This window comes from Dama dama, chromosome 30 (genome assembly GCF_033118175.1).
Source record: "Dama dama isolate Ldn47 chromosome 30, ASM3311817v1, whole genome shotgun sequence".
Lineage (NCBI taxonomy): Eukaryota > Metazoa > Chordata > Mammalia > Artiodactyla > Cervidae > Dama > Dama dama.
This window is the reverse complement of record NC_083710.1, coordinates 22,723,136-22,743,102: the sequence shown is the minus strand read 5'-3', so window position 1 is coordinate 22,743,102 and position 19,967 is coordinate 22,723,136. Positions and strand designations below refer to the sequence as shown.

General features: G+C 43.7%; 2 protein-coding genes and 1 long non-coding RNA gene across 6 annotated transcripts in view; 1 reads left to right on the top strand and 2 right to left on the bottom strand.

The window, feature by feature from the left end:
• The window catches only part of CDADC1 (cytidine and dCMP deaminase domain containing 1), a 33,769-nt gene extending 24,023 nt beyond the window's left edge, over positions 1–9,746 (bottom strand). The window contains exons 1-4 of one of the 2 annotated variants that reach the window (XM_061133475.1): positions 9,539–9,744; positions 8,679–8,776; positions 4,084–4,158; positions 839–1,016 (exon numbers count right to left, since the gene is read on the bottom strand). In XM_061133475.1, coding sequence (XP_060989458.1) covers positions 839–1,016; positions 4,084–4,158; positions 8,679–8,776; positions 9,539–9,620 — 433 coding nt within the window. In that variant the 5' untranslated portion in view covers positions 9,621–9,744. Of the gene's footprint in view, positions 1–838; positions 1,017–4,083; positions 4,159–8,678; positions 8,777–9,538 lie in introns of both variants that reach the window. The other variant, XM_061133476.1, reaches the window with a different exon arrangement.
• A 53-nt stretch (positions 9,747–9,799) lies between these two features.
• Positions 9,800–17,335, top strand: LOC133049461 (uncharacterized). 3 transcript variants are annotated; one of them, XR_009691323.1, is made up of 4 exons: positions 9,800–10,040; positions 12,351–12,985; positions 15,135–15,317; positions 17,199–17,335. It is a non-coding gene; the product is annotated as an uncharacterized LOC133049461 (long non-coding RNA). The 3 variants fall into 3 exon arrangements; XR_009691326.1 differs by lacking the exon at positions 9,800–10,040 and adding an exon at positions 10,049–10,480; XR_009691324.1 differs by lacking the exon at positions 9,800–10,040 and adding an exon at positions 10,049–11,754.
• Positions 17,211–19,246, bottom strand: MLNR (motilin receptor). Its single transcript, XM_061133477.1, is given in 3 exon segments — positions 17,211–17,495; positions 17,497–17,585; positions 18,352–19,246. Coding segments are annotated over 3 exon segments (1,269 nt in total).
• Positions 19,247–19,967: the final 721 nt, after the last annotated feature.

Sequence of the window (19,967 nt, the reverse complement as noted above, 5' to 3'; positions counted from 1 at the left end):
CTATACATTAATTCTTTATGCTCCTCCTTTCAAGGGGTAGAGTAGTCATTGGGAGGCAGCCACCCAGCCAGGAATTACAGTTCCCACAGTGGACACAAACAGAAATGGTGTCTGTGACTTCCCCAGGCCAGGGTTTTTAAGAAACGGGTATGCTTTCTCTTGCTTTCCCTAGTGGCTCAGTGGTAAAGAATCCGCCTGCCAACACAGGAGACTTGGGTTTGATCCCTGAGGTTGGAAGATCCCCTGAAGAAGTAAATGACAACCCACTACAGTATTCATGCCTGGGAAAGCCCACAGACAGAGGAGCCTGGTGGGCTACAGTTTACGAGGTCACAAAAGCAGCAGACAAGACTTAGAGGCTAAACAACAATAACAAAGCAACATTTTTTAAACATTCAAAGAGTCAGACATGACTTAGTGACTAAACAACAACATGACTTCTCTACCCTGTCTCCAGACACAGGAGAGGCCAGCAGGGATTCCAGTAGCAATGCAACAGAAGATGCTGAGGCCCACAGATCAACCACGTAATAGCTGGCTGCTGTTTGCTAACACCTGCATTGAACTATTACATGCGTGATGAATGTCTAATATATTCAGCCACTGGAATGTTGTTGGTGTTTGTTAAAGCAGCTAGTATTAGTCTACCAATACACTGAGGGTCACCTAACTAGAAAGTGACACAGCTGAGACCAGAATACATGTGTTCCAATTCTTCTTCTTATAGTATATCAAACTGTCTTCAGATACATAAATATTTTTTTAAATTATATTAGGCAATTTGATTTGTTCTCAGATAAGTGCGATTAATCCCCAACAAAGCCTTATCTGCACTTACCATTTACAATCATTTTCAAACAAGCAGAACATGGCTTTCTGGAAAAATACAGATCACAGTTTTTCAGCTTTGACCCATGTTTTATCAGAGCAATTTTCCCAGCATGTAAATCTTCACTTGAACAGTGGAGACCAACAATTTTCATATTTTTCACCACCACAAGACCAGTTTTCTTCACCTATATTAAAATATAAAAGTAATTTATTTTATAATATCTAATGATCATATCATGGATTATACTTGATTTATGAATAAAATGAAAGTTTAATTCTTTTTTTTTTTTTTGGAAAGTTTATTTCTTCATCTGAACATAGTTTGAACAAATGTACATTTCTCATTAGGTCCAAACATTTTTCTGAAGGTTTAAAGTGTTGACTTTACACCAGAAATTTTCTAAATCTAGGCTTTCTTAACCAAACAAGCATTTAATTATCACAAATTTATCCTAGTAAAAAATGAATTACTTTTTATCCTAGTAAAGGGCAATAATGAAGTTGATTTGACTTGTTTCTTATAGCATATAGCCTAAGACTACTTAGTACTGAGGTTCTAGATAGTAAGAAGGAAAAATTTGTCAAACCCTGTGATTTTACACATGGGTAAGTGAAGCCCAGAAAATTTACATGACTTTCTGAAAGACTCACAGGTGGTACAAGCCAGAGCTAAATCAGAGGTCATCTTAAATTTAAAAAAAAAAACAATTTTTTTATTGAAGTATAGTTGATTTACAATGCTGTATTAGCTACTGCTGTAAAGCAAAGTGACTCAGTCACACATGTACACACTCATCTTTTTATGTACATTCTTTCCCGTTATGGTTAACCATAGGATATTGAATACAGTTTTCTATGCCATATAGTAGAACCTTGCCGTTTATCCATTCTATATAGATAAAAGTTTACATCTACTAACTAAAAAATTTTAATTGATCATATTTTGCTTTTTATTCTTATTTATTTACTTATTTGGCTTTGGCATGTGGGATTTTAGTTCCCTGACTGGCGATTGAACCTGTGCCCTCTGCATTGGGAGCATAGTGTCTTAACCACTGGACCACGAGGGCAGTCCCTAAAATATTTTAAATGCTGACTAAAATAAAGATAATTCTCAACTTCTTTCTAACAAACGATTCTACTAATTTTTAAAACTACGGCAGTCTAGACTAATGTGGTTAGGATCCACCTCCCACAAATACATAGGTTATTTATAATTTTTTAAATGTTTTAAAACATATCGTCAAGCTCAAGGAAAGGAAGACATAACCTCAGGTGTTAGAAAGGAAGAGAGAACTCAAAGCAAGAGCAGTAAGCCAAAGCCATCTCAGCGGTCTCCCACCCACAGTAAGGGGCTGGGCTGACTTATTTTTCAATCCCAGAAGCTGGGCATGGGCTGAAGGGCTAAAGAGTGGTTCCTTTAAACCTAAGGTGACCTAATTTATACAGATACTAATCAAAAAGGCAGCTGCAACAATATTACATCAGAGAGAACACATTAAGGTTAAAAATCAGTCCTGCGTGTGCCACGAAATAGCCGTTTCCACAGCAAAAGATTCTGAAGGAAGAGACATAAAACTAATCCTTGGGTTCATAAGGGATTTTATAATACGAGGGGGACTTGGGCTGAGAACAGTGTCCATTATTCCCTATTCCCTTTCAAAAAGATTTTACTCTAAAGTTATTCCCAAGAGGACACATCTGAAATCACTTTCAAGAAGAGACCAAACTAAAAGAGCCAAGTTTCAGTTTCAGTTATGAGTATAAATTTCTGTAATGGTGGAAAATGAGACTCAATGGAATATCTAAAAATCATTCTTAAAAAATGAAGCATTACTCATCAATTAATTTTTTTATTGGAACAATCTTTTAGGCCACATTTATCACTTTTTTTGTTGTTGAGAGTACTTTTTACTTTCGAAAATATCTTTTTTTTCTTCCCATTTTGTTTCTAGCTAGGGCCAAAACCTCAAGTTTGAGACCAGGATCCTCCCATCCCAAACTTAAAGCCAATAAAAGCCTCTGTTGCATTCCATTCTGGGACCTCTGCTTACTTCAACTCCCAGAAGACCAAATCTTTGCGGTGAGTCACTGTTCTGGATCCTGATTTTGCTTCACTTCACTAACATCTTGGCAAGTCGCCTACGTAATCCTAATCACATAGTTTTACAGTAAAACAGAACAGAAGTGAAAGAGGACAGTCTGTTTTGTATACGTTCATTACTTTCTTCCTTTTGCCTTTCTTATAATTAAAAACATCTAAATATCCTCAAACAAATTATTTCTATATTCTTGTTGAGCATTTTCGAGACTCACTCTCAGAAATAACCAGAAGTCTCCAGGAATGTACATCAAGGTAACTTTTTTGTACAACAAAAATGTACAACAAGGTAACTTTTTTCCAAATATGAATGTTTTGTCTCCACTCCACACCCAATGAATCACAGTCTCTCTGGAAAACTCAAAGATTAAGATAGCAAGGAAATACTATGCATATTAAAAAGAATGAGGCTCATCTGGTCAGGTTTGGGCTTTGATGTTACTCCACTTAAAAGCTAGTAAATGTTTCATAGATGCTAGCAGAAGGCATCCTAAGTCAGAAACAACTATGGTCCACAGTACAGCAAGCAGTGTGAGCCTATGTCTGCAATGGTTCCGTGGCCCACACGGGGTCATGCGGACGGGCCTATATAGATTTCTAGACACAAAGTGAGCTAGCTTCGTTATAGGAGAGGAACACTACGCTCGGGAATTCTGCTGTGTTTTATTGAGAACAGTGAGCAAACCTGTTCTATGTCCCAGAGAGAGACATTACTTCAACCCTCAAGGTTACCCACTGCAAACTCAACTCCTGAGAAATGGCCTGGGCAAAGCACATTCTCGGCAAGACCAGCAGGATGTGTTGGAGTTTGAGAGAATATGGAACAGCGTTTCTCAACACATTCTATATGAACTCATATGGGAAGGTGACTAGGGTGAAATTTGAAAATGTTTAAAAAAAAAAAAAAAAGAGCAAGATATAGGAACAGATTATAGACTAAATAATCCTATCTGGTCTCACCTCCCCACCCCCAGCCTTTGGAGAGACATACATAGTCTTGTAAATGTATGATTTTTAGAAAGGTACACAAAAACTCTCCTGGAAATGGGAAAGGGGAACTTGAATATAAAAGAAACTTTTATTCTACTTTGTATCATCCCTTTTGCTTTGTTATTATGAACATGTCTTTTTTTAAAATCATAAAAATGCACCTGTTTTTTGTCAGCAGATACTCTGGCCATCTCTTCATTGTCTCCTAAGGGTCCATGCTTTCCTTCCTCCTTTTCCTAATTAAAAGCAGATTGGGGTGGGGGGAAGGATTAGTACCTAAAATGTGATTAATTCAATATTTCCTATGTAAGAAACAGGAAGTGGAGGAAGTAATGATGTTGGTAATGAAATGATGGGGGTGTGGACGGTGGTAGTGCTGACTATATGTACGACGATAATAATACCTAACAGTTACCATGTATCTCTTCCTAAATCACTTTCTTTAATTATCCCAGCTTTACAAAGTAGCTATAATTATTCTCATTTTCCAGATGAAGAAACTGTGGATAGAGATTAAATGTCTCAACCATGGTCACAGAGCTAATAAATGGGTAAGCAGGGATCTGAGCCCCTAATCCACTGTCTTCACTATTATGCTATATTACTTCTGTCCTGGAAAAGTATGTGAGGTCTTTCAGCATAAAGATAAGGTCCCAGAGGACACCATGGGAAGAGCTGAGAGAGAAAGACAGTACATGATGTATAGAGAAATATGAGGGAACAATGCAGTTATTCTAAAGTCTTACTGAAGTAATATTCAGGAAATTTTAGATAAGTCTTACTTAACTGAAATTTAAAACTATGAACCAGTAGGAGAGATAACTGTTTTTAAATGACAGCCATGTTCAATAATGATCGATTTCTAGTCCAAAATATTTTTTTCAAATTTATTTAATTGGAGGCTGATTACTTTACAATATTGTAGTGGTTTTTGCCATACATTGACATGAATCAGCCATGGGTGTACCTGTGTTCCCCTTCTTGAACCCCCTTCCCACCTCCCTCCCCACCCCATCCCTCTGGGTCATCCCAGTGCACCAGCCCTGAGCGCCCTGTCTCATGCATCTAACCTGGACTGGCGATCTGTGTCACATATGATAATACACATGTTTCAATGCTATTCTCTCAAATCATCCCACCCTCGCCTTCTCCCACAGAGTTCAAAAGACTGTTCTATACATCTGTGTCTCTTTTTCTGTCTCCCATATAGGGTTATCATTGCCATCTTTCTAAATTCCATATATATGCGTTAGTATACTGTATTGGTGTTTTTCTTTCTGGCTTACTTCACTCTGTATAATAGGCTCCAGTTTCATCCACCTCATTAGAACTGATTCAAATGTATTCTTTTTAATGGCTGAGTAATATTCCATTGTGTATTATTCCAAAAATTTTAAGTACTTATGGTGGTTTTTTTCCCCCCTCAGAAGTCCCACTCATTTATCTAGTTTTAGATTGGATAATTAAAAATTCTTATTCTTTATACTATGTATACTTTGCTGAACAATCCTCAAGACACATTCATACAGTGTAAATATTTGACAACACAGAAAACTCAGATAGCAGTTATATTCAGAAATGGTTGTAGTTAATAATTCCCTAAGGTTGGCAAAAATTATAATTTAAATGTGCAGTAATAAGAGAATAGACATATTACATTGACAGGATGGATTGTTATGCAATCATTAAGATGACAATAAAATGATAAAAACCTAGAAGAAAACAAGTGGTAAGCTTCTTGACATAGGTTTTGGCAATTTTTTGAATCTGACACCAAAAGCAAAAGAGCAAAAGCAAAAATAAACAACTGGAAATATAACAAACTAAAAAGCTTGTTGAGCTGGAGAAAATATTTGCAAATCACATATCTGACAGAAGGCTAATATTCACAATATATAAAGAACTCACACAACTCAGCAGCAAAAAAAAAGTCCAAAAAATCCAATTAAAAAATGGGCAGAAGATCTGAATAGACATTTTCCCAAAGATATACAGATGCTCAACAGGTAAACAAAAAGATACTGTACACCATTAATTATCAGGGAAGTGCAAATCAAAGCCACAATGAGATATCACCTCACACCTGTTCGAATGGCTGTCATCAAAAAAGCTAGAACTGCCAAGTGTTAGGGAGCGTGTGGGAAAGGTTCCCTCAGGTACTGTTGCTGAGACTGCAAATTGGTTCAGGCACTATGGAAAACAGTATGGCGGTTCTTCTAAAAATTAAAAACAGAACTATAACATGAACCAGCAATTTCACTTCTGGGTATTTATTGAAAGAAGATGAAAACACTAACTTGAAGAGAGATATGCACTCCCAATGTTCACTGCAGCATCATTTACTTACAATAGCCCAAATATGAAGACAACCTCAGCATCCACCAACAGATGAATGGAGAAGAAACACTGTGTGAGTATTCAATACACACAATGGAATATTATTCAGCCACAGAATAGAATGGAATCTTGTCATCTACAACAACATAAAGGGGTCTCAAGGGCATCATGCTAACTGGTCAGTCAGACAGAGAAAGACAAAGACCATATGATCTCTCTTATATGGGATTCTCAAAAGAAACAATCAAAAATCCCCAAGTTCACAGACACAGAGAACAGAATGACAGTTGACAAAGAGAGGGGTGAGGGTGGGAGAAATTGCTGAACCACTGGCTACTCCGAAAGCATTAGACTAAGTTGCCACTCCAGTGTTTATAACAGTATTACAACATGAACATTTTCAATGTTGTTAAGTCAAAAGGGCAGGATACAGAATTAAATGATATCCAATGAATAAAGGAAATAGAGCAAAAAGATTGTGAAACAGCACCAAAACATTAGTAGTCTCCAAGTGGTGCAATTATGAGGGATTTTTTTCTTCTATTTTGTAAATAATAAACATGTATTATTTTCATAACACATAAAAATATTTTATTTTTAAAAAGACAAAGACTTTTAGAGTGTCAAAAGCAGTGTTTCCAATACAAGTACACTCGAAATGGCATCTTAAGAGTTTCTGTGGCTTACTTTCTATAGCAAAAGCAGGATAAAGAATTTAAGTGAAATGAATTTATTACTTTAGCTTAGAGAAATTTTTCTTAATAGGAAAAAGAACTTTGTGAACATCATGTGCAATTAATAGTGGAATTATTTATATAAATTAATGTGCCTGATGGAAAAGAACAAGATATATTTTGGTGTGTGTGTGTGTGTTGTGTGTGTTGTGTATGAATGAATTAAAATGATACTAAATCTTGATATTAAAAAAGGTTCTTCAAAATTATTAGTCAATTTGTAAAAAGCCCCACTTTTAATTAATATTTAATTGAAATACATTTGACGTATAACATTGTAAAATATTAAGGTGTACATTAATTTGATACATTTGTATATTATGATTGCCATTATAGCAATAATTAGCAACTCAATCATGTTACACAACTATTCACTTCTTTCTAGTAGTTGGAATAGTTAAATCCTAGTCTCTTAGCATGTTTGATGATTATAAAACAGTATTGTTTTCTGCATTCCCTGCGACTGTGCACTAGATCTCCAGGGCTTATTTACTACTCATAAGTCTGTACCCTTAAACAACATCTATCTTGTCCCCTCAGCCCCCAGTAACCACCATTTCACTCTCTCCGAGTTTGGCCATACAGTACTTGTCTTTCTCTGTCTGACTTACTCATTTTGCATAATGTGCTCAAGGTCCATTTATTATGCCACAAATAGGAGGATGTCCTTCCGTCTCACAGCTGAATAACACTGCAATGTAAAGTCCAACTTTTAAATACACTTTAAAAGGCTTAAATCTTAAACATTTGCTTCTGTCTCTTTAAGACAAATTCCATCAGCAAAAAAAAAAAAAAAACCCAAACCAAAGAAACCAATGGCTTGGCAATCTTCTATTTTCATAAAACAATACTAAGCTATTAACAACTAGGAAGAATAAAGGACTTCAAAATCCATGAAGAAAATGAAGAACTTTCTCAAAGCCAATAATAGAAAGTGGTTGAAAAATAGGAAATAAAAATGCACAACATCTCAAATAATGTTTTATTTATAAAACATTTCACATAGGTATTGGGAGAAAACCACTCCAAAAACCATCCTTTTATCATGAAGTAAATTCCCTATCTACACATGGACCTTACACTCTTCACAAAAGTTAACTTAATATGAGTCACAGGCCAAAACTATAATACTCCTAGAAAATAAGCATAGGAGAAAACCTAGATGATCTTGAGTATGGCAATGACTTTTAAAATACAACACCAAAGGCATGATGCATGAAGGAAATCAATGGTAAGTCGGACTTCATTAAAATTAAAAACCGCTCTGCAAAAGACAAAGTCTCAAGAGAATGAGAAGACAAGTCACAGACTAGGAGGAAATATTTATAATAGACACATCTGATAAAAGACTGCTCTCCAAAATATACAAAGAACTCATGAAACTCAACAATAAGAAAACAGACAACCTGATTAAAACGTGGGCCAAAGACCTTAACAGCCAGCTGACCAAAGAAAATACAGATGGCAGTCTGAGAGCATAACTGTTAATATTCTATTTTTAGTCCGGAAAGCGAAACCATCACAGCTATGAACTACAAGCATCACACTAAACCACGCGAGTGTTTTGCAAATTTGAAGGCTTATTGAGTTTGTTTTTAAGTGTGACCGAAACTAGAGCAATAAAATCAGATTTTAGACCACCGCTTGCCTAAAGATTGAAAAACTATCTACGAAACAAATTATACCTGAGATTTCTGTCTTTGGGTTTTCACCGCTGGGAAGAGTTCCATCCAGAGACTGAGCAGAGTGAAAAGGTTGACTTTAGAAAGCCTTGGTATTTCACCTACAAAAAGAGAGGGCAAACACTTAAAACTTTTACTGATGATGAAAATCAGAACTAAGCTCACTGCCACTTTGGTGCTGCAGCCTTGGCTCCGCTGTTTTAGCAAGAGGCAGAGAAAAAGGATTCGTGTGCAAAAGAATCAAAGCACTTTCTTATCAGAAAGTTTCAGCCTACATAAGGGCAACCTCTTCCAGCACCTTCCGAAGTTGGGCCCTCTTTCACCCAGCAGGGAAAAAAAAGTACAAGTGACGCATGTAGCTATGGGAATTATATTTTTTAAAAGTTATGACAAGTCCTTGCATCGGAGATCACGGTGAAGCAAGCTTTACTCTGAAGTGATGAGGCGCTGCAACAAGGGCAGGGATTAGAACATAAACTAAAAATACGGTGACCTTAAAAGGTAAAGCCGCTGAAATACAGGAAAGCGCCGCGTGCGGTTAATTTTGTAATCAAATTTAAAAAAAAAACCACAAAACACGGTTTAGGGAATTTTCAGGCTCGCCGATCCCCAGAGATCCCAGCTCCAGGACCTGGGAGGAAAAAGTAAAGGGGAGTGAGGCGTGAGCGCAACTTCAGAAGCCAGTGCAGCCGGGCCAGGAGATCCCGGAGACGGAGGCGGGGACGCGCCCGGGGCAGGGATGGGACACTCAGGAGCAGAAACGCAGGCGAAGAAGAGCAAGCAGGAAACCCGGAGTGAAACGGCGGGAGACGCGCAGAGCAGAGAGAGAGGCTGACGGCGGGAGCAGGATTCGGGCCACTCACCGGTCATGCTGCCCGTCTGGGTGCTGACTGACCGTCCGGCCCCCGCGCTCTCCAGATTTTGCATCTGCCCCACTTCTCTCATCCCCAGCCTAGCGGCCTCTGCTGCCCAGGAAACCTCGCGCTGTCCTGCATGATCTTTGCCCCAGCAACCCCACCTCTCGCCTCCTCCCAGCAACAGACAGTACGGCGACGGCCAACTCGGCGCAGTCAGATGACGCATGAGCTCGGCGGCCATTTCCGGGCGCCCTGTGTGACGTCACGGCGAGGGGTGGCCGCGGTGGCATAGGGGCTACTCCTACCATGGCGACCCGGCGAGTAGTAGGGGACACGGGGCCGTGAATCATTTGACGCTCGTGTTTGCGTTCTTAGGGTTTGCTGAATGAAGTCTGGTCGCTTGACGATGTCTCGGCTCGAAGTCCCAAGTTGCGCACACTTGGCGAGTGCGATGAGGGCTTCGCATATGTGAGAGTTGGCCCGAGAGCGAAGGAGAATTGAAATGGAAGTCAGTGTTAATCACTCAGTCTCTCCCACTCTTTGCGACCCCATAGACTGTAACCCCCCTGGTTGCTCTGTCTGTGGGATTCTCCAGGCAGGAATACTAGAGTGGGTTGCCACTTCCTCCTCCAGGAGATTTTCCCGACCCAGGGATCGAACCCAGGTCTCCTGCATTACAGGCAGATTCTTTACTGCCTGAGCCACTAAGATGGAAACTAGTCCCCATACAGTTAGCGGTCAGGGTCTCAGGGAGTTTGAGAGGAGAATGAGGTGGGAGCTGGGCGGTCCCAGGTGGTTATCCTCTAAGGTTGGCCAGTGCTGGGCAACTTAGTGCCGGGGACCGCCACAAGAACATCCTGCTGCTTCTTAAACACATGAAGACATTGAGGGTAGAACTGTCCTCAGGAAATTGAGGATGGAGGAAGTGGCCCTTGGAAAATCTGAGAGGTATCAGACATTGTGGATTTGTGTTCAGTGCAATTCAGTTTTATTATTTTATGTGTCCTAGGCGTGACTCAGAATGAAGCTCCTCCCTCCCCCCCAGTGACTCAGCCCATTTTCCGTCACCAACCTAAGCTGTTATCATAATTTGAAATATTTAAAAAATAGGCACAAAAACCGCTCCAAGACTATGAAAGCAAAAGCCAACGTTATGAGAGTACATTATTTTGTAAAAGAGTGAAGAGAATTTTCAGTGTTGATGGATATGACTGTGGTTCATTAATTGTCACTGTTGTGTAGTATTTCATTGTAGCTATATACCACAATTTATTTACCCATATTTGAGTCACGAGGCATTTGCTCTATCTCCAGCTTCTTGCTATTGCAAGCAATGCTGCTTTAAACTTTTTTGTATTGGAGAAGGAAATGGCTACCCACTCCAGTATTCTTGCCTGGAAAATCCCATGGTCTGAGCATCCTGGTAGGCTACAGTCCATGGGGTCGCAAAGAGTTGGACACGACTGAGCGACTTCACTTATTATGTTCATATGGATGAGCTTCTTTAGGGACTACACTTAGGAGTAGAATTCTTGAGTTGTCAAGTTCTCCAGATACTGCTGAAAAGTTTTCTGGAGAGACTGGACCAATTTACATAGCTCTGTATCCCCACTAATTCTTGGGTATTGTCAAACTTTTAATGTTTACCAATCTGGTTGGCATAAAATGATATCTTGTGGTTATGATTTTCCCTGATTTCTACTTAGGTGCATTGGTCATACATGTGTCCTCTCTATGAAATACCTGTTAACCATTTTTCTATTTGGTATTTATTTCTTACTCATTTGTAAACATCCTTTATATATCCTCGATACTCATTCTTGGGTGGGAATGTGTATGGTAAATGTCTTCTCCCCATTTGTCACTTGCTTTTTCATTTAATTATTTTTTCAGTGCATAGTTCTTTATTTTAATGTGCCAAACATACAAATAATTTTCTTAAGTGGGTTTTGTATCTTTTCAAAAAGGATTTTTATCTGTTTATAAGGATATCTTTTATTTGTCTATGTCAATTATATCTTTTTTAACAGTAACTTTTTTATTTCCTCTAAAAGCCATAAGTTTTTCCTTTCATATTTATATCATCATTCATCTAGAATTTAGTTTTGTGTATGATGTTAGGTTGGAATCCACTTTCTTTTCCACTTGGATAATCAGTTAGCCCAGCATTATCTCCTCATTGATCTGCAGTGTCACCTCTGTCATGTATCAAGTTTCCATATGTACGTAAATCTGTTCCTGGGTTCTATATTGTATATTATTTGTTTATTATACCTCTGCCCCCTTAACTCCTCCCCCCACCCAAAAAAAACCCCTTATTTTCTTCAGGAGTATCCTAGTTATTCTTGACCCTTTAATCTTCCATGTAAGTTTTATTTTATTTATTTTTAAAATATTTATATATTTATTTGGCTCTGCCGGGTCTTAGTTGTGGCATGCGGGATCTTTAGTTGCACATGCAAAATATTAGTTGTGGCAAGTGGGGATCTTAGCTTCCAGACCAGGGATCAAATCGCACCCCCTGCACTGGAAGGCTGGAGTCTTAACCACTGGACTGCCAGGGAAGTCCTGTCAAATGACTATTTGACCAGCTTATCCAGAGAATGGGGAAGGAAGTAGGGAGACAAATGGAGGGGATGGAGGAAGGCAGGGAGGGTTATTATGTTTATCACAAATTTTCTTAAAAACTCAATGATCCCAGGTAGCGCAGTGCCCGTAAAGAATAGGTGCTCAACATCACTAATTAGTATCCCTGCCTGCTTTATGTATCATTTACGTATTTTCTGTAGATAACCCGGATCTCTTCCTTTTATTCTAGGTCCTGCAGATTGGGAACATTGGTCCTAGCAGTGTGTGTATTTGGATAGAATCCTCTTACAATAAAACAAGCTGAGGTCCCAGGGAGCTCATCGTGTCTGTGCTGGATTTGTTGGTACTGGTGACATTTGGCAGAGACTGAATACCTGGCTTGTAGAAGGAAACCTACCTCACCCTCGGTCTTGCTCTGGTATGTGGAAGGCACACCACGACCAATGACCATGCCTCCTGCATGCCTGGGGATAAGGTCGATACGGGACTGATAGCGACCCCTGGTGGCCAGCGCACCCTTGTACAAAGGATCGGCCCTCGTGTGGTCATTTCAGGCAAGGATGTAACCATGAGCACCACCCTGAATCCAGAAATTGAGGTTTCCTAAAGAGTTCTTGGAAGGCAGTTCCTGGCGGCACTTCAACCTCAAAGAAGCAAAGAGAAGCCAAAACAAAATCCAGACGCCCTTCATGGCACATTTGCTTTGTTATGGAGGGCAGCGCTGCCAGAGAGAAGTCACTTTTCAAGTTTTCCACATATTGTCCCTCCTGGTGTCCTCAGAAAGGTAAACTTGGTGCCACATAGATCACTGTGCTACAGCGTAAGACTGTCCAGGGGCCCTGAGGACGTCTGTGCCCCCACGAGGTAGGAAGGACAGGCAGGCCCGCCTCCTGTGATGTCCTGGGGTTCTTTGCCATCGGCGGCCTGGGAGCAGGCAGGCGGTGGGCCTGGTATCAGAGTCCATGACCATGCTTCGTGAGGCTCCCCGTGTGTGCAGCACCGTCTGGACTGGGTTTGGGCGTTTCTGAAGCAGCAGCCTGAAGAGGTTCTCTGATAATTCATGTTAGAAGTCAAGGGACTGGAGGGAGGGGTAGGAATGAGAGGACAGGTAAGAGGGAATAGGGACCTAATGCTGGTGGAACAGCTACTTGAATCAACTTTATAACAACGATAGTGGTAATGATAATGGTATCTTACAGTACAGAGCGTTTTCTACATTCCAGGCTCTGTTCTAGCCACTTTGCATGTGTTCAGTGCTCAGTCACGTCCAACTCTTTTTTGACCCCATGGTCTGTAGCCCACCAGGCTCCTCTGTCCATGGGATTTCCCAGGCAAGAATACTGGAGTGGGTTGCCATTTCCTTCTCCAGGGGATATTCCTGATCCAGAGATTGAACCCACGTCTACTGCGTTGGCAGGCAGGTTCTTTACCACTGAACCAATTGGGAAGTCTAGCCCTTTTTATATATTCATTTACTCCTTCCAACAACCGTATGAAGTATGTATTTTTATTTTTATCCCTACTGATAGGAACCGAGACATTGAGTACCTTGATCAAGCAGACACAGCTTGAGAGGGGTGGGAGAAAGATATAAATGCTCATCACTTCATTTAATACAACATCTATTATGCAGATTTTCATCATCTCCATTTTACAGGCAAGGAAGCTAAGGCCCTTGGACCAGCAGCATCAGCATCATTTAGGAGCTCACTAGGAATGCAGAACCTTGGGCCCTACTTCAGACCTACCAAAGCAGAATCTGTACAGAACCACCTTTTTTTTTTTTTTAAATCACCTGAAATTCTGTAGGCCTTTCTGATGTCAGTGCTTTTATTGGCCTGTGAGCTGAATCTGTGGTTAGTCTAGATGACACAGTCATACATTTCAAGGCCAAAAAGGCCATTCAAAAGTCGAGATGATTTCAACCCCATAACACGAACTAATGTTTCTATTTTGTCATGCACTTCGCTCGGTGAGTATTTGTGGAGTCAATTAATGAAACACAAACCCTTCCCCAAGGTTGGTGCCTCACTTGAAAAAAGCTGGGGGGCTCAAAGAGAGCTTTCTCTGGGGGCAGCGAGAGTTCCCAGTCAGAGCATCCAGGACACCATCCGCAGGGCAGAGGGAGGCCCAGGACTGAAATTGCAGCCACCTATCCCTCTCCAGTGACCCTTGACTTGAGACCCATGAGGCCACTTCTCACGTCTTCCCATGATGCCTCTCCCCTTACAGCTAGTGGTCAACACAAGAGGACATTTTCTGCTGTGCTAGAGAACACTTCAGGGATCCCCAGGTGGTGCTAGGAGTAAAGAATCCCCCTGCCAATGCAGGGGACATGGGTTTGATCCCTGGGTCAGGAAGATCCCCCTGAAGAGGGAAATAGCAACCCACTCCAGTATTCTTGCCTGGAAAATCCCACGGACAGAGGAGCCTGATGGGCTACAATCCATGAGGTTGCAAAAGGTTAGACATGACTAAACACAGAACAATTTTAGACCTTAGAACAACTTTTCAAATACTTTTGACTATGACCCACAATGAGAATACATTTTATTTTATGAACCATGAAAGACACCAACTGATACATAATTGCAACAAAAGTTTCACAACATAATAGTTGGCCTTAGTACACGTGATACACTGATTATTCTATTCACATTCCAATAAACATATGACAGACTGCACTCATCTCACAATCTGCCGATGGGTGAGGTGGGCATTTTGAAAGCAGGTGCCCAGCCACCCACAGGAGCACTGGAATTCAGAGACTCCATCTCAGGGACCCAGTGGTGATAAGGAAGGGTGATACTCCTTGTGACACCTGGAAACACACCTCTGTCACAGGAAAGTGTGATGCAGATCCCTCTTTTCTAGAATCTGAACAAGAAAGCTCAAAGGAGAGCTCTTTGCTTCTAAAACTTTATACCATAAATAAAACATTATAGATAAAAACGTAAAAGCATTATACTATAAATAATGTATCAATAAAATTCTTAGCCATGATTTTCCACAGGGAAGAAGCCACTCTGACTGCCCCAGAGAGGAAATCCCATGAGAAGAAAGACTGTGGTTGCAGCAGAGGCGTGGCGGAGGCCCAAGGCCACACGGAGCACAGTGAGGCCCCCTGGCAGTGTCCCCAGCAACAGCGTCTCAGAGATTCCGACATGGTCTTTTGTGTTGTGTGACTCTTGGGAAGGTGGGTACAGCATGCAGTGTTTTTCTATCATAGCTGACCACAGAATCCTTTTTTTCAAATGCTCTCTTAAAATCTGCAGAACACAGTTTAGGGACTGCTGCCCCAAGTGACCAGTATGCCTCTTCCACTAGTTGGCAGAAACACAAGTATAGATGGGAGGCTTCCTCGCTGCTTCACGAGGGTAGGGCCAGAGTGTTAGGACGCTTCAAGGGGACTTGAAGGCATCATGTACATAGCTAATCACATGAAAAAGCATGAAAAAGGACCTGGTCAGCATGTGGAGCAGACCCTTGTTTATGGAGTCACCACTGGTAGCTCATAGCTGAGCCAGTTGCATCCTGCTTACCTCCAGGGGCCACCATTCATAAGACCCTGGCAGTGGCTGAGGCCCTTTGGTGTTCTCAGAGGCAGCAGCAGCCCTCTAGAAACAGGTTTATGTTTCAAACTGTAAAAAAACAACATTACACAGTTGTTGGCCAGAATATCCAGTACAGTCTCTCTCACCCTGACTGCATCCACTGTTGTTGTTCAGTCACCCAGTCGCGTCTGACTCTTTGCGACCCCGTGGACTGCAGCATACCAGGCTCCCTGTCCTTCACTGTCTCCTGGAGCGTGCTCAAGCTCCTGCCCATTGAGTCTGTGATTCCTTCCAACCATCTCATCCTCTGTTGCCCCCTTCTCATGCCCCCAATCTTCCCCTTGACTCATGTTTTTCTGTAAGTGTAGCTTCTCAGGGTGGGAGTGGGTAAGGCTCTTAAGAGATCAGACTCAGACCTGAGACTTGAATCCATCACTGCTTAGCCCACCAAGCCAAGGCACATAAGGCATATTAAAGCTCTTATCAATGTGATCGCAGTCTCTTTGTGGAAGCCAAATCCTGCTGCAGCTCCCTCCCCTCAGGCTTCAGTCACTAGGTTCTGAACAGAGGGTACTGTGCCTAAAGTAAATGATTTTCTCTGAGCCTGAGAGAGGTGAGACCCCTGATCACTCAATTCTACCCAGAATTCCTTTCACTTGTTTCTAAACATTTTTGCTGCCATATGTAAACATTAAGTAATTTCTTAAATCAAACTCTCATTATCCTGGATTCCTTGTAGATGCACCATCACATTTATCTAAAACATAAAACAAAAACAGCACATAACACATATATCTAAAACAAAATACACCTCTGACCTCACAGGTGACAGTTTTTATGGCACCGTCTGTCTGGATTACTTGTTAACTGGAAAATGAGTGTCATATCCTGAGAGTAGGAGAGTGAGGACTTAAAAAACCCTCCCCAGAGCACATTTTGTGATGTGGGATTTCAGGAGGATGAAATGAACTTCCCCAAGGAGGTGCATGAAAGGAAGAGAGAGATTGTACAGATAGATTGTACCAGATTGTACCAGATTGTACAGATTGTACCAGAGAGATTGGTACAGATACATCTCATACCTTTGTTTAAAAAAAAAAAATCATGCTAAGTTGCTGACAAACTTGCAAAATGTCAACCACTCTTTCTTGTTATTGTTTAGTCGCTAAGTTGTGTCCAACTCTTTGCAACCCCATGGACTGCAGCATGCCAGGCTTTCCTGTCCTTTACCATCTCCTGGAGCTTGCTCAAACTCATGTCCATTGAGTCAGTGATGCCATCCAACCATCTCATCCTCTGTGGCCCCCGTCTCCTCCTTTCCTCAATCTTTCCCAGCATCAGGGTCTTTAACAGTGAGTTGGCTCTTCCCATCAGGTGGCCCAAGTATTGGAGTGTCAGCTTCAACATCAGTCCTTCCAATGAGTATTTAGGGTTGATTTCCTTATTTTGCAAAATGTCAACTACTCTTTCCAATTCTCCCTAACAGCATCTGTTCCCCCCTCCCGATTCTTTCCTCCCTACAGACCTGTTTTCCCTTAAGTCCCAGAGCCATGGGACAGGGCGCCGAGTTTGGCAGTGCTGGTTGCTGACATCTGCACGTTGGCGCTGTTCTCCGTGCAGCCAGCCCTGACACCGGCGGGGTTCCCTTCGGCTTCCCTGCTTCTGCAGAAACCTCTCTGTCTGGACGGTCTAGCCCGCAGCAGTTTCCAGGCCGCTGCTCTATACTTCTTTGAAATGAGGTTGTAGAGGATGGGGTTGATGGAGGCGCTCAGATAGAAAAGTTGCAGAGCAACGCTGTTAAAGTACTGAGAGAAGTAAGTACATCGTCTGGGAATCTTTGGCATTTATGTAAACGATTCTGCCAACGTGGAAAGGCAACCAGCAAACTGTAAACGCCAGAACCACCACCACTGCAAAACAAAACACAGGCACCAGAATTAGCTAAAGCATCCGAAAACAAGAGTTCCCACTGAAGCAATAATTAACAGCGAAATAAATGAAACTCTTGCCTAGCCAGATCCCCACCCCAGAAAAACTACCAGGTTACAGACAGCATCGATGTCTGCTTTGAAACTGAATATTCGAGAACAACCAACAACTGAATATTCGGCTCATACATGCACTACCAAGGCCGGACATGAACCAGAGAGAGTGATTTCTACTAACTAACAAGTTCTAACAAGTAGAAATCGTTTCTTTCCACAAACCTGTTTCAGAAACATGTTCTCTATTTTCCGTTGAAAAGAATTATGAAACGTCTGCACGATCTTTTTTTTTTTTTTGTTACGGGCACGATTCACTTCAGTCTTCAGGATACCATAACATTTATTAAAGAAACTTTATCTTAACGTGAGGTATCCCGTCTTCACCAGGGTTCTGTGAATAATTCCACATCTGCGGCGTCTAACAGACACAGGCAGTGGGCTTAAGAGCCTGCAATCATTCATCTTGGATCAGTTTAGCTCTCTGCTCACAGAGGCTTTGGGAAATAATAGTTATTTACCAGACCCGGCTATCCACCGTCAGGGGGGCTCCCTGGGTGACACAGAGCCCCTAGAAGACGGGAGATAGTTTTCTACGGAGAGTGGAGGGATAAGCAGGTGGAAGCTGGGGTCGAACCACAAAAGGAAGCCACCGCGCGGTTGGGGTGTTTGGAACAGAGGCCGCGCCACTTACGCAGGACGCGAACCGTCTGCCGGTGGCCCTTCTCCCGGCCGGAGGTGGTCGGGCCTCGCAGCTGCCCGCGGCTCCTCCACAGCTCGCGCCCGATGAGCCCGTAGAGGACGCTGAGGCATAGGAAGGGCAGGAAGAAGGAGGCGGTGGTGACCCACAGCATGACGCGCAGCGCGCCCACCCGCGCCGGGCTCGGCCGGCACTCCCGGCTAAACAGCGCGGCGGCGGCTGCGTCGGGCCCCGACGGCGGGGACCTCGGGGAAGCCAGAGAGGACCCCAGGAAGGGCGGCGGCGGCGGCAAGGGGGAGGGCCGCGCGGTGCCGTTAAGGTCCCGGAGCGCATCGTGGCCGGGGTCCTGCTCGACGCCCACCAGAAAGAAGAAGGGCCCGGCGGAGAGCAGCGCCACGGCCCAGAGCGCGGCGATGAGCGCGCGGACGCGGCGCCGGGTGACCAGGCCGCGCGCCCGGAGCGGGCGGCAGACGGCCACGTAGCGCTCCACGGCGAGCGCCGTCATGTGCAGCAGCGTGGCGTAGGTGCAGCCCTCGCCCACGTAGAGTGAGAGGCGGCAGAGGAGCTGCCCGAACACCCAGGGCCGCGAGCGCCACAGGCGGTACAGGTCGAAGGGGAGCCCGAGCAGGATGAGCAGGTCGGACACGGCCATGCTGCCCAGGTATAAGTTGGTGGTGGTCCGCATGTCCCGGTAGCGGCCGATCAGCAGCACCGTCACCACGCTGCCGCTCTCCCCGACGGCGAACAGCCCCAGGCACACGGCGGTCACGGGCACCAGCGCCCCCAGGGGGAAGGGCGAGAGGCGGCGCTCGTCGCACGGCAGCAGCGCGGCCCACGGCGGCTCCCCGGCGCCCCGCAAAGCGTGGCTACGGTTCCCGGGGCTGCCCATGGGCGCGGCGCGCGGGGCGGGCGCACGGACGCGCGCGGGGTCCCCGGGGCAAGGCCGGGTGCCTAGCGCCCCCGCTGCGAAAGCGCTTCCTTCGGCGGCCGGCGAACTCCCGCCTCCCGCACGGCTCGAGCCCCGCTGCACCGCGCTCCGGAACGCGATTCCGCAGGGTCTGCTTTGAGGGCTGCCGGGCGGGTGGCGCGCAGTCCCCGCCCCCGGCCGCCGCCCGGCCCGTCGTGTTCCAGGCGCTTCCCTCCCCAACTGAACGCGGGAGGCGGCCGCCCCAGACGGCGCCTGCCCCGACGCGGGAAAGCGATTTCTGAGCCCCCAACCACGTAGGTTACTGCACCCAGCGGAGTGCGGGCCCTTTTTTTCGGTTGGGTTCTGAGAGGGACCTTCTGAGGGACCTCGGCTGGTGACTGCCTCTTGACGGCTCGGGAGGGAGCCGCAGGACTAATAACAGGGGAGGAATCCAGAGCCCCTCCTGGGTGGCTCGACGGCCGAGTCATCTCAGGTCAGCCCCAGCCTGAGGGGGCAGCAGTCAGTTCTCCTCTTCTGTAAATTTCCAAATGGTGGTGGAGTTGACCAAGTAATTTGAACCATCTCTTATGACTCTGAAATCTATGGACATGACCATGCCTACTCGTTTTAAGGGGCTTCCCTGGTGGCTCAGACGGTTAAGAATCCGCCTGCAATGCGGACCCCTGGGCTCGATCCCTGGGTC